The sequence below is a fragment of the Agelaius tricolor genome, unplaced genomic scaffold, assembly GCF_023055355.1.
Source record: "Agelaius tricolor isolate 1412-34295 unplaced genomic scaffold, bAgeTri1.0.p SCAF_6, whole genome shotgun sequence".
Lineage (NCBI taxonomy): Eukaryota > Metazoa > Chordata > Aves > Passeriformes > Icteridae > Agelaius > Agelaius tricolor.
The window spans coordinates 11,514,066-11,527,965 of record NW_027269266.1 but is presented as its reverse complement, the minus strand read 5'-3'; the positions used below and the strand labels follow the sequence as shown (position 1 = coordinate 11,527,965).

At 37.8% G+C, this 13,900-nt stretch overlaps 1 protein-coding gene across 13 annotated transcripts in view; it reads right to left on the bottom strand.

The window, feature by feature from the left end:
* Window positions 1-13,900, bottom strand: part of PARD3 (par-3 family cell polarity regulator) — a 445,322-nt gene that overhangs the window by 177,630 nt on the left and 253,792 nt on the right. For 9 of the 13 annotated variants that reach the window (XM_071428678.1, XM_071428674.1, XM_071428683.1 and 6 more), the window contains one exon: window positions 11,437-11,475. The exons of the other annotated variants lie outside the window; for them this stretch is intronic. In XM_071428678.1, the coding sequence (XP_071284779.1) occupies window positions 11,437-11,475 (39 nt within the window). The remainder of the gene's footprint in view (window positions 1-11,436; window positions 11,476-13,900) is intronic. 13 annotated transcript variants of the gene reach the window in all.

The window sequence follows — 13,900 nt, the reverse complement described above, 5'->3', positions numbered from 1 at the left end:
ATACAGCAGAAGGTGCACACTAATGTCCAGCATCAGCAGTTCTTCTCTGGAAGAATTAATCTGGCCAAATTTTCTTAGCAACATGTCACCTCTGTTTCTGACACTGATTTTATACCAACTTTTCCCACATCACTGATCTATTTGCAAAGCTCACTCATATGAGTGAGAACACGTATGAGAAGTTAACGTGCGCCTGCTGAGCTGTCCCTGTTTCTTAAGACTTGAGGAAATGCAAACACAGCCTATGGCAAAGAGAGATGTGAAAGCCATGTGGAGTACAGCAGACTGAGATGATCAATTTGGGCACAAGCATGCTAGTTGTGTCACCATTGACCTAGAAATGCAGTGCAAAAATGTCACATGGGAAGGCAGTCAGACTGCTGAGAGAGCCGTGACAGTTGAGGGAAGAAAAACAGGAGTTTTATCTTTTCCCATTTGTTAAAAGTGTGAACCTTCATGTGTTCACCAGCCCTTCCCTTTGCACTAGACTCCTTCTACTTCTAACTAAGCACAATGGTTCATCAAAAAACCCAAAAAACTCCCCAAAACAATGACAAAATTAAAATACCCCTATCAACATGCCATTGCTAGGCTGGCTTGCTTGTGAATCCCACTATTCAAACACATCTCTTGGCCACACAAAACAGCATGACCAATGTTAGCTGTGAGGAATGGAAAGGTGAATTGTGACCATTGAAAAACACTCTACCTATGAGATGTTTCCCAAATTATGGGAAAATTACCACCCTAATTTTCCTGCTTGGCTCACAGAAGCACTAGCTCCAGCATACATTTGAAACCACATTTTGTCAAATGGCTGCAGAATAAAACAATCTGAAACAGATGCATGTGATCTTACAGTTTCTGTAACACTGATCACTTTCATATTCCTTAATAAATAGTAGTAGGAATAAAGCTTGTAAGTCAAAAGAGAGATAAAGCCAAGGTAGGATGTGTGGCTTATCCAAGAAAGCAGATATGCTTACTGAATTTTTGTTTACTACTGTTAAAATAAATTTAGAATCAATTTCCCTCTTCCTGCAGTATTTTCTAATCTTCAAACAATCCACCAAAACTTCAGGCAGCAAAGCAGTCTCCCAGGCCTGTCAGGTGCATTTCTATATGACAAAGGGTCAATTGGAGTGAGCATCTCACAAGCATCCCCAAAGACTTGGCTAATGGACTCTACCCTACCTCTCTTCAGTGAGACCAAAGAGCTGCATTATCAGTTCAGCACTGCTTTAATGTGAGGCTTATGCTTGCTTGTTTCCTGCAATCTTGAATAAGGAAATAAGGCAATATCAGGCTACAGACACCTGAGTGTGCAGCTGACATGTGAGGCCAAAACCTGTACATGAGTAACCAGATCATGCTCATGAAAAAATGAGAAACAGCAGCCTCAGCACTGGATCAGAAGTACTGAAAGCATGAGAAAATTGCTCAACTCACCCAAGGAAGAAAATTACCACTACTAGGCTACGGCTAAATTAAATTTCTTTAGGGACCTCGTAGGATATCTACAGTTTTTCCCACCTAAGCACACTTGCTTTTCCACCATATCTGTGTCTGGAATTTTAGGGACATAAGAAGCCTTTTGCCCTCCAGACTCTGTGTGACACCTGTCAGTATGAAACAGCATGCTTGAATGTAAAGTTGAAAAGCAAAAAAAAAAAAAAAAAGGAGAACATTAAAAATGTGGCTTTCAATAAAAACTGAACTATAAACTTTCAAGAGCTATGGATATGAAAGTAGCAAATTTAACATTTGTGCCACACCACAGTATCAAAGAAGGTTTTACTACGTATGATATATTGAATATAACTTCATAATACAAACCTTGGAGCAGTACCACATAGTGACAAAGAAACTCTAGGCATGCCATAAAGAAGCCAGTCACAGAGAAATGGGAAGGAAGATTTTTAGCCTGCTACTACAATATTTTGAACCAAAGTTGTAAAGATGAAAACAAAACAAAAAAGCCCCAGCAAAATCTTGTAATGGCTGAATCCTTTGTTCTCCAAAGCCCTTTAGAGTACAGAAACATTAAATGTACAGCAACTCTCCCCAATCAATATAAAACCAGCTATTATAAAAGAGTAAAATTTGCACTGAAATTGTGTTGAACATTAAGTATTTAAATCTAACAAATCACAGAAATTCCCTAATACATCCATGAGACAGCATAAAAATGCACAAAAAATCTAAAATGCAGCATTAAACACTTTCTGCTGAGAACACAGTCACTTCTTAATTGCAGTAGCTTCCATTTGATCTTGATACTCTCTAAATTAACAGCTTCACTATGTCAATCAAACACCTCAAAACTATTTTCATGATTAGTTGATCTGTAGGAGAAATTTATTCCGTCATATATTTTGACAGGCCAGCAGTAAACATGCAAGCAAAATTATGTACTGTGAACCCTGAACAACAAAATTCAACTCCCTGAAGATTTTTCACACACTATGTCCAAAACAATTAACAGCAGAACAATATTCTGTTCAGACAGAGGCAGCTGAGGAAAAGGTCATCTGAAATGACTTCAGTTGGATGAATGAAGCTGCTCAAGTATGTAATTTATAATAAAAATTTGATTGGTGATAAAATATGTAGGTGACTTTTTTGGCTTCAAAATCATATTTAGCATCAATTTATTCTAAACGACATTTGAGATAAGTTTTTCACTTTTTATATACAACATAAATATATTGTAAATTTAAAGATAAACTTCCTGACTAGAGCAAACTTACAGCAGCGTTTTGATATATACAGAGATTTTAACAAGCCATAGATAAACAGGGGGGGGGAATTGTTTTTCTCTTCCATATAACATTATCCTCTACCTAAGTTCTGATCTGAATCATAAAATCAGATTTAATTTTATAAACAACATTAACGTAGACTTCAACAGTTAGAGTGCCATTACTTTTCTCATCATACTAGTAACAGCCTCTAGTCCTCTTGATCCTTTTATCACAGAATTACAGAATATGTTGAGTTGGAAGGGACCCTGAAAGATTGTTGAGTCAAAGTCCTGGGCCTGTACAGGACACCCCAAGAGTCACATCCTGTGCCTGAGAGCATTGTCCAAATGCTTCTGGAACTCTGTCAGGCTCAGTGCTGTGCCCACTGCCCTGGGGAGCTGTTCCAGTGCCCAACCACCCTCTGGGTGAAAGATCTTTTCCTAATACCCAGCCTAAACCTCCCCAGACACAACTTAAGGCCATTCCCTAAGGTCCTGTCACAGATCCTAGAGAGAAGAGACCAGTACCTGCCCCTCCTTTTCCCCTCAGGAGGATGCTGAAGATCACAATGAGGTCTCCCCCCCGGTCTCCTCCAGGCTGAACAGACCAAGTGACCTCAGCTGCTCCTCACACAGCTTCCCCTCAAGGCCCTTCACCATCCTCGTTGCTCTCCTTTGGACACTCTCTAATAGCTTCAGAACTTTCTTATCCTGTAGTGCCCAAAACTTCACACAATTTCCAAGGTGAGGCCAGACCAGTGAGGAGCAGAGTGGGACAATCGCCTCTCTCAAGCAGCTGGGGGTTCATGTTTTACACACTATTGTTTGGGACTTCCTCCCTCTGCAGGACCTCATCAGGGTTCAGCTGGTGAGTAAGCAGCATGAGATGAGTGAAAACAGAAACTGAACTGCAAAGAAAACCTTCCTCCCACCTAACGGGGGAAGCAATTTTCAGTCAAGTCAGGACAGGTTTCCTAAGTGACTCGCTGCTGCTGCAAGTCTGGCAGCATTCTCTCCAGTGAAGTTCATTCTCTTGCAAGCTTAGACCTGCTGCCTTCTCAGCAGTTATTCAGTCACTGAAACTTGTCTGCACATTACTTTGAGACTATATGTACAGAAATGTGCTCCTGCTCCCTTTCACAGAGCCATCAGTAAAGCTCTGCATCTGCAGTTATATATAAACACATATGCATGAAAACTTTCACAAAGCTCTTGAATGCACACATATATGCATGCACACATACCACACACCCTTCTAAGTGTATATATATACACCACAACAATGACATTCATTTGATTAATTAACTATAGCACAAACACTACCTAACAACTTGAGTGACCCCATTCACTATTCAATTTACCTGTCTCAAGTTCTGTTGTGTGCAGCCTTCTAACATTACAGTCCTGTTAGCAACTGTTTAAATACTATTTTGTTCATCTATCAACCTTTTGTCTCACAAATGTGTCTTCTCTCTTTACAATTTACCCAGATGGAAAACCTGAAGTTCTCAAAAGACGAGTTTGGTGGATGTGAGAGCTCTCTAGGAAGTGTAGGTTGTAAAACTACTGGAAATTTCAAAATCCCAAGTTTAGTCAATGGGTTCCAATAACAGGGAATTCTGACCTAACATAACAGCTTTTTCCAAGATACTTTTAGTCTTTAGAAGATTTTAATACAGCATCCATTATTTAATTATTTCTGATAAGGTAGCCACAATACTAAGGAATCATAAGCCCTATAGTTTGGGAAACCAATAAAACTTGTCTCTGTATTATTGTAACAAAATAGAATGCAGCAGGATATATGCAAGAGAGGAGATTTCACTTAGCTGTTGTGCAAAGACATTCTTAACATCAGGGGTGACTCAAACTGTTTTGCCCTTCAACTGGGTGACACTGCTGTCTTATCAGGCCACCCTCTAAACTGAGGCACACAAAAAAAATGATGACTAACACTCATCTGATGCCATCACATACACAAATGCAAAACAGCTTCTTTGGTCAACAACAGTTTTGTGGGGGGTGACGTTTAGTACTTATAAAAATGTAATGTATTACTGCTGGAGGTATTGAAAACAGAGCAATGCAGGTGGCCTGAAACACACCTCCCCAACAACAGTAGAGAGACCTCCTTGGGAGGAGTAACTGAGAGCTGGTGCATCCCACCATGGGGTGGCATTAAAGAAAAATATAACTAGAGCAATTCCATCAGCAGAGAAAATCCTGCCTAATAATCCAGTAGTGGCATGCACACTCCAACCCAGTTTTCTCCTGAAATACAAGGCCATTTATCTTTTTTTTCGTTTTTTTTATCAAACAGTTGTGTTGCATTATAGGTTTTGAGGACCTAGTGTGTCTACTTACCTGGTTAGAAAATTATACAGGGCTTGAGCCAACTAAACAACCAGAATTCTTATGCTTGCTTTCTTTTTCTATATCTTCCTAGACTTAAGAATTTTAATATCTGTCATATGTTAGATAAACACTAATGAATCTTATTTGCTCATATACAGAGACTCATTACTCATATTAGCAAAGTTAATATGTCACATCTGGCAAAGATTGCATTCATTCAAATCAAACAGCAGCTGCTAAATATCAAAAACTAGATCTGAATTCTGAGATTTCATGGGAAATGTGCTCTGCTTTAATCTTAATCCCATCAAGGAAGAGTTTTTTGTGTATTAGATGTGGATTAACTATGGTAAGTATTTATAGGCAAAAATGCTAGCTCATGAAAGTACTGTAAAACAGCCCCACTGCATTTCCTGTTATGTCCATTTTAAGGATTTAGTTTAATATCAAAAAAGATGTTCCACATGCAAAAATAACTTCAGTTTAAAGGTTTGGATGGATTAAGATGTGATTTACAAAAAAATTAAATGCTTTTCCAAAGCATAAAAATTCAAGCATGTGATTTTCATTTAAAATGGAAATCAAAGCTCTGCAAAAGCCCATGTTTAAGTATATCCACATGTTTGTTACTTCTCCTTATAATAAGTTCATTGCTTGACTTTACTTACATTACTCTCCCTAATGCCAACACTCTGATCTGGGCTGTCATAGAAACTGGTTTAATCAAACAAGATTCTACATTTCAAAAATTGATCACACCATTAAAATTACATTCTATTGGTTCTTAATCTCAGAACTTCTCACAGGGACCAGTCTGTTGCAAGTACCATAATCACTGTACTTTATTCAGGCCAACATACTCTGGTTCAAAACTGCTGCCCTATTCAAACTTCATGTCCCTACTGTATGTCCTGAAACAAAAACATGTGATTGTAATGCTAACCCTGTTTCTTTACACTTTGCTTATCCTAGAAAAGTGAAAACCAAGGGATTAGGTACACAGTAGGTGTCTGTTCTGCCAAAGAAGCCTATAGCCTATAAAGCTACAGCTCTCTGCACTATCCTTTCTTCAAGAAAAAACTTCAATGCCCAACACACTAATGACAGAGCTCCCTAAAAATCCTCTTACTGGCCTATAGGATTTACAAGACCTGAAAGACTAAAGAAAGAGATAAAGTCTGGAAAAGACAGACAGGAAAAACAAGTTGAAAAAGAAATAATGCCTATGTATAAATCCATGGCAGGAAACACATTCCTCATGAAGTAATGCCAGTATGGAGCACACCTCAAAGGGATCTGTGTCTCACTCCTATTTCTGCTGCAAACTTTCAGGCAACCATGGTAAACCATTTCACCTCTCTATTTTCCCTGCATTTAATATCAAGGGAGAATCAACACCAAGAGTCTAAAGGCAATGATGCAGTAAAACAAGGTTTATTCCAAATAAACAAGTTTGTACACACGGGTGTGGCTTCAGGATGACACTGCAATGGTGGCACTAAGACAACCCTAGCACAGTGCAGGGACATGTATGTTGTCTTCCATGAAACTGGGAATTTTTCAGCAAGTGTCTTCAATGCCAGTGCTCCAAAGGCAGCCACAGCTCCCTATGGTGCTGCACAAAGCCAGTTTCAATGTGCCACACCACATCCCAGGTAAATCACCAGCTGCTAACAGTCAAAACTGAGCCTGAGGGTCAGTTCTAAGTACTGCATTATGCAGAAGTTTATGTTCCTTATCACTGAATGCTCCAGGAAATTCAGACTGGTCAAAAAGCATTCATGATCACAGCCACTTAACTGTTATATTAATTATTCAGTAGGAATTAGTGTCTTATCTTGAGTCATAAATGTGCCAGAACACGCATTTAATACTGGAGTATCTCCTATGGTAAAAGATTGAAACCACAACAGTACCTGGCAGAAATCACACATTCACTACCTATTTCTTTCATATGGGCAGTGATCTAAAACTTGATGAAAATTATTAGCTAAAACCACTCAAAAATGCAGTAAAAATGCTTTTAAAACATTGTAATCACCCTTATGCCTCGCACCATTAGAAGATAAAAAGGTACAAAAATATATCTGCAGCATTCCTAAGTACCATGGAGGAAATAACAGCATCAGCTTAATCATCAGTCAGACATATCCTCCTTCAATAAAATCATTCTGTACCTATTGATAACAGCACTGCTGGGGGTATAGTCTGACATTAGTCCATCTATGATCTTGGCTCAATGTTCAGACATTTGGATCACCAAGCTGAAGGTCTATATTGGTGCTAAATAGGAAGTGTTGAGAATTTATTACAGCTTTTAAAAAGTATCTCTGGATGCATCCCCAGTGACTAGGTATCTTGAAATAATGCAAACAGCTTCTAAGCAAAAGACAAACACACATGCACTTAGAATACATCCTCTTAAAGCTCAACACTGATTGTGCTATTTTTCCACAATAATTTTCTATCTAATAAACAATACAAATCATGTATTTCTAGGCATTTGCTAATATTGCCTCCCATACTCACAATATGAAAACTTACGAGCAAAAAGCGTACAAAAGTAACTATTCATTAGTTCTTACAAAATGCCTCTGACCAGCATCACCCCTTTCCTACAGGCAATGAATTCTTGCATAAAAAGGGCAGCTAGCTAATTTACTCAGAATCACACAGAGAAGAATATGGCAAGAACAGCAATTGGATCTGAAAAAGAACAGTGATCAAAATGAAATTTAGGTAATAACTGGAATATCAAATGTTTGAGTTCAGAAGAAAATAAAAAGCAATCCCATTTGCCATTTCTATCAGTGCTGCTAATCATTTATATATTGCTCCAACACACCAACCACTCTTGTTATGTTACTGTTATGAATCCTGCACTCACTTAAATTCATAACATTCTGCTCACTTACAGCAATTTGACAGAAAAACAAATGAGAACAGAAAACTGAAGCTTTTCCATGCTTCTGAGTGCAACAATCATGAAATGATATCCTGAATTCTAACTCTGAATCTCTTCTTATCAATAAACAACACTCCTTAGAAAATACTTACTCATATGATAATTATTATTTTTCTAGCATTATGCTTATATGAAAGTTAACTTGCTGGTTCTGAATTCAGAAAACTAACAGTGAATGACAATTGTAAAAGCAAAATATTACTGCAACACTATGAACCTTCAAAGAGTATGAGGAAAAATTAATTGGCAGATGTTTTACATGGCATAATTAACAGTTCATTTCAATGCACTGTAACAGGATTAGGATAATTATGCTTAGAAACAGAAATGTAATAATGATAAATTACTAGTTTTTTCATATTACAGGCAATCTCCTACATTCCAAATAATCACCCTGTTTAGCAATAGGTGCATGTGTTCTATGCTGCCATCAGCTATACAAATGGCACAAACTTGTGGCTGGGTGAAACAACCTTTCAACCAAGATACGGGAGATTCCTCGTTTCATGAAGAAGCAGAGCAATGGCTCTGTTCATAAGCAAAGCAGAAGGTGAAAACATCAGTCCTGTTTTCACCAGGGCACAGTTACTGAATGGAGACTGAAGCTGCATCAACAATTTGCATTTCTTATGTAAAACTGGAGAGCAGAGCTTAAATAGTGTGAGCCTCTCAAATTACAAAATCTTCTTATATGGAAGTTTGAGAATCGGTATTCTGTGATGGGGCATAAAAAAACTGAATTCATATGCTTTCTTATATGGGTTGTAAGGAATAACTCTGTCAAGGATTTCAGGCCACAAATTAGGAAAAAAATTACCTTCAAGATTTTCTTTTATTACCTCTCTGAGGACTAACTACTGCATCCAAGTGCCACAATATTAATGCAAACCATTTCAAAGTAACAGCTACATGAAGGTAACCCCTGAGTAAAAAATGATAAGTTAGGCTTGATATTTTGCTATTTTATTTCAGGCCTTCTACTTTCAAGGGAGTGTTTTTTCATATCTTTTTTTAAAATTTCAAAGCTGCATTTTCCTTCTATTTCTCCACAAAGACATAACAACAACAACAAAAAGAAACCCCACAACCATTTTGCCTTTAAATGAAAAACAGACTTGCGTTCCACCTCTCTCATTTCTGTAGCTTCACTGCCTTCATCATGCTCTTTTGTTGGTTTTGGTTTTTTTGCTTTGCTTTTGACTATCAAGTCCTTGACACTTGGAGACTAAAACCTCACTGCTAATAGCACAAAGATCAGAGCAGGCACAGAAATAGAAATTGCGAGATTAGAAATCTCAAAGACCTGAAAAGTAGACAGAGGAGAAATAAATAGGTATTGAAGCAGAACCAAGGAGAATAAAGGAAAGTAAAGAGAAATACTTTCAAAAATAATTATAAAGAATGTGTGACTGTATTATTAAAGTGCAGCTTAGGAAAACTAGGTCTGTAAAATTGAAGTATCACACTTATCCAAAGCTAAGTAGATTGGAATAAGGGACGTAAGTGCAAAAGCACTGTGCATTACAAATACCCACCAAAACCTTCCACAATTAGTCCCTTTTTTTATTCACCTACTGGAGTAGGTAAATATAAAGAGACCTGGTCTTCCTAGTATCAGAATTGTTCTGAGCCTTTAAATAAATAACAAAAAATCCCAATGCATAAAGAATGAAAACCCCAAGACATTAGGCAAATTTTTTCGTATTGATCAGGTTTCTAGCTCATTCCCTCAGTAACCATATGTTACACAGTCTTCATATGTTTTCCAATTCACTTCCATATTTTCAAGGCTTGCTAGAGCTTTCTAGCTGTTTTTCTCAGAAATCCCTAGCTACTCATACACTCCCTGTGCCTCCTGTATAATCTCCTGATTAACAAGCATTTTTTACCCCACATCTAAAGAGAACAAATGGAAGATACCTATTTTATTTTGCTCTTTCCTTAGATCTAGTGTTGGTTCCAAGAATGCCAGAGAAGGGGTTTCACCATGGAATTTGCTACAAAACATTAACTTTGCAACAGATGAGCAACTGATTTCTATAAACACCTTGTAGGCAATCTGCTTTATCTTAATGAGCTTTTGAGGTGGAATTTCAACTCCTAAAACCAGGGTACTTTTATAAGCCTGCACTCACAAATTATGGTATTCAATTCTCAATGGTATTCAATTACAGATAGAAATACTATCCTGGGCTTTGATCTTTGCTCTCCTTACGTATCAGCAGTACGTGGTAAGAAACTATCAAGAAAAAAACACATCCTCTAATGAGATGCAGTAAAGAGATACAGCAAGGCATGTCTGAAACAGTGATACACCCACAGTTTTGGAGAGCCCTTAAGCAGATGATTTTCAGAGAGAAGGACATTAAAAGCAGAAGGATAGAAGTGAATATTGCCAACATTTAACTCAAATTCCCATTTTTACAGTTACATTCCATTGGCCTGAAAATACCAACATACCCTTGATTACCTCACTGAGTTGGCTCTTACATATCTTTACCTAGTCCTGACTTTCTTTTTATTCCAGACACCATCTTGCCCCTGCTGGTAAGACATTCTGAATTATCTAGACAAGCTCTTTTTGTTTTGCAGCAGCCTAACTCATTTCAAGTCCCAACAGGAATCTTCTCAATTTCTCTAGAACTTAATTTATTATTTAATTTTAAAATAGGTACCTAACTGAATGGAGTTTTTTGAAGTATGTTTTGAACTAAGATCCAGTATATCTTTAAGGTAATATATTGTTGTTATATTCTCTGTAGGTATTTCATAAAATACACCATTTATTTTAGACAAATTTGTTAGATGTATTAGTATACTGTATATTGGACTGATCATTTTCCCTTGACTAAAATGGGAAAATTTAAACATTACACAACCTCAATCTAGAGCCTCATTGGAATACCACACACAGACCTGGCCCTCAGAAGGTTACACTTAATATTACTTCCATATAGTTTCTTAAAAATAGCTAATAATGGTTTGCTATGAGGATACAATTAAGACTTAAAGCCTAGTTGATTAATTTTTGTGTTTGTATCTCAGATTTCTGTCATATAACCATGATTTAAACAATTAGCTTCAATATGTAACCCAAGCTAAAGTCTACTCTTATCATTTAACTTTCAGCCTTTGGCTGTATAGAAGAGATGTAATTTCAAATAGCACTTGAACATATGCAGTAAGAGAATTGTGTATAATTTTCAAACAGTATTTGAAATTACATTAAAAATGCATTTAAAATGTAAAGCTACAGAGAGCCATCTACAGCATATAAGGTGAAAGAAGGATCTGTAAAACTTTGATGGAGAAGTGCCATATCAATTTAAAAACATTTGGGAGTCTTCCAGTATGGAAAAGACAAAGCTCTTACCGTTTCCTTTGGAATTTGTGACTGGCTTTGTTCTGCATTCTAAAGGAAGTAAAAAAAATAAATAAGAACACAACTACATATGACACATACTATCTAACAGCAAGGGGATAAACAAAGAGCTCTAATTCTGAAGTGAAGTGGTAATAAAAAATGAAGGGTGTTCGTCACACCCCTGACTGAAATTTGTCTAAACAACCACTACATGAGAAGTGAACAGAAATAATTCCAGGCTCCTTATGCTACATGCACCTGACTCTCCCTGGCTGTGAGGGTGGTGACTGGTGGCCAAGGAAGAACCACAATTGCTTGCACCATTTACTGGCTGGTGGAACATTTTAATTCAGGGAAGCCCCCCTGGCTTTTGCCTTCTACTTTGAAGTTTTCAGAGAATGACCTCACCAGTCCAGATGAACCTTCCAAATATTTTAAACAAGTACCTATTTTTTAAAAAATCCACTCTCATTAGCAAGGGATTCCCCTTTTGTGCATGTTTGGATGAACTAGAACTGCAGCCCTGCATATCCCAGGACAGGAGGATGCATTCAGTTCACCAGAGAAGGGACCCTCCTGTACTTTCCATTCCTCACCTGTGTCTCAGGGCACATAAGGCAAACACACATCATTGGAAAATGCATCCCACAACAATTCTGGAAACACATATAAGGAACTATGGCTCTTCCAAGCCCACACCCACCTATATTAAAACCCATTTGAGAACTCAGGAGACACCTTAATGCTGGCTGGCTGATCACTTTTGGGCTAACCAGCTATTTCTTTCCATTCTGCTGGGCCCTAATGAAATGCTACTGGACATTTTTGTTTTAGGCTGTTTTGCAGGAGAATCAAATGATAAAGCACAAAAATGTAGTGGCAAAGCAGTAACACAAACATCCAGTAAGCTTCAACCTGAAGCCAACAACCAGTAAGAACAAAAAATGAAGACAGCTACAAGAAAAATGTAAAGGTCCCACATGTACCAATGGGCATAATAATTTTGAGGGTACTGGAGACTAATGCTGCCAGCCAGTATCTGCTGGCACTGAGAATACAGCTCAAAAGCTAAATAACCTAAGTCAATCCTTCAGAGGATTCACACAGTCAGTAGCAGCTCTCAGCAAATTCTTCACAAGTTATGTGAGGCAACCACAGAGCTCCAGGAGCTCTCCTTAACCAGAATAATCCTTGGCCCTTTTGTAAAAAGAGGGGGCAGGGAGGGAAGGCTGTTAAGAGATGATGTGGCTCTAGCTCATGTCAGTGTGGACAAGCCCTAATACACTACCCTTCTGGCATTAGGTAACTGTGGAAGGACTAAAATGCCCAGTATGCTGGAGAAACATGGTCATTCTTCCAGATCTCACTAATTACAAAAGCTGACTTCTGCCAATTTGATTTTATTCCCTGCTTCCACATTTTCTTCACTTGTATCATGCTCTGCTGCACTGGATCATCACACACACATACCTGACCTGATCCACACAGGTTTCAGAGATCCCATACCAACCTAAGCTGGCTCAGCTTAACAATCCCCTAAGTTTCAGCTAAAACTACACATTTTCATAATAACAGCAATCTTAAACTCCTTAACTTTCCTAAAGTTTATTATCTTCATTTTGCCTAAAATGAAACCCTAAGATGTGTAACTTTTTTCAAAAGTTATTTAAGCCATAACCCAAAACATAAAACATAAAATCTCAACACCTGTTTTATTGGGGATACTATCTACACAAAATGTTGGCAAATATAAAATGGTTTTAATATTGAGTGTTCTCAGTAAGCAACAGTAAGTCCTGCCCTCAATAAGATGGATAACATCAAATAACATGATTTCCTACATATGATTTCTGAGACACATCTCATTCAGTTTATATTTTAAAGCACACAAATGTAGAAAATATGAGAGAAATAGGGAAAGGATGCAAAGACAAATTGTTCCTAAGTGGCCAGAGAAGGTCTGCATGTGAAAAGGATGAATAGACATGATTTCAGCTCATTCTCCTTCCTACTTCAAAATTAATGTTCTTTCTTTTTTTCTTGTCTCTTTTGTTTGGATGGTTGGTTTTTTTATTTGTTTTGGGGTTTTTTTTCAATAAGCCAGTAAAAGTCAGTGAGAGGAGCAGGTTGAAAAGACTTGCTTCAATTTTTTTAAAGATTATTTCTTACCAGAGCAGAAAAAACAGCCTTTATAATGACTTTTAGTTCAACACCTTCCCCAGCAATTCTGCTCCTGCTCTTTGACAGCAGGCAGCAGTGCATACCTAAGAGTTCCTCACATCAGAATGCAAACAAACAAATCCTTATGCAACAGAGGATCATCACACACATGTACTGTCAGATCCTCACAACACCTTTTGTGCAACTGGAGCTGCAGAAGAACACAGCAGCTCAGATCTGATCTCATTACACAGTGCAAAGCCCACCTGACACAGCCACACCAAGGTCTGGCTTCCCTACACTGGACTTTGCC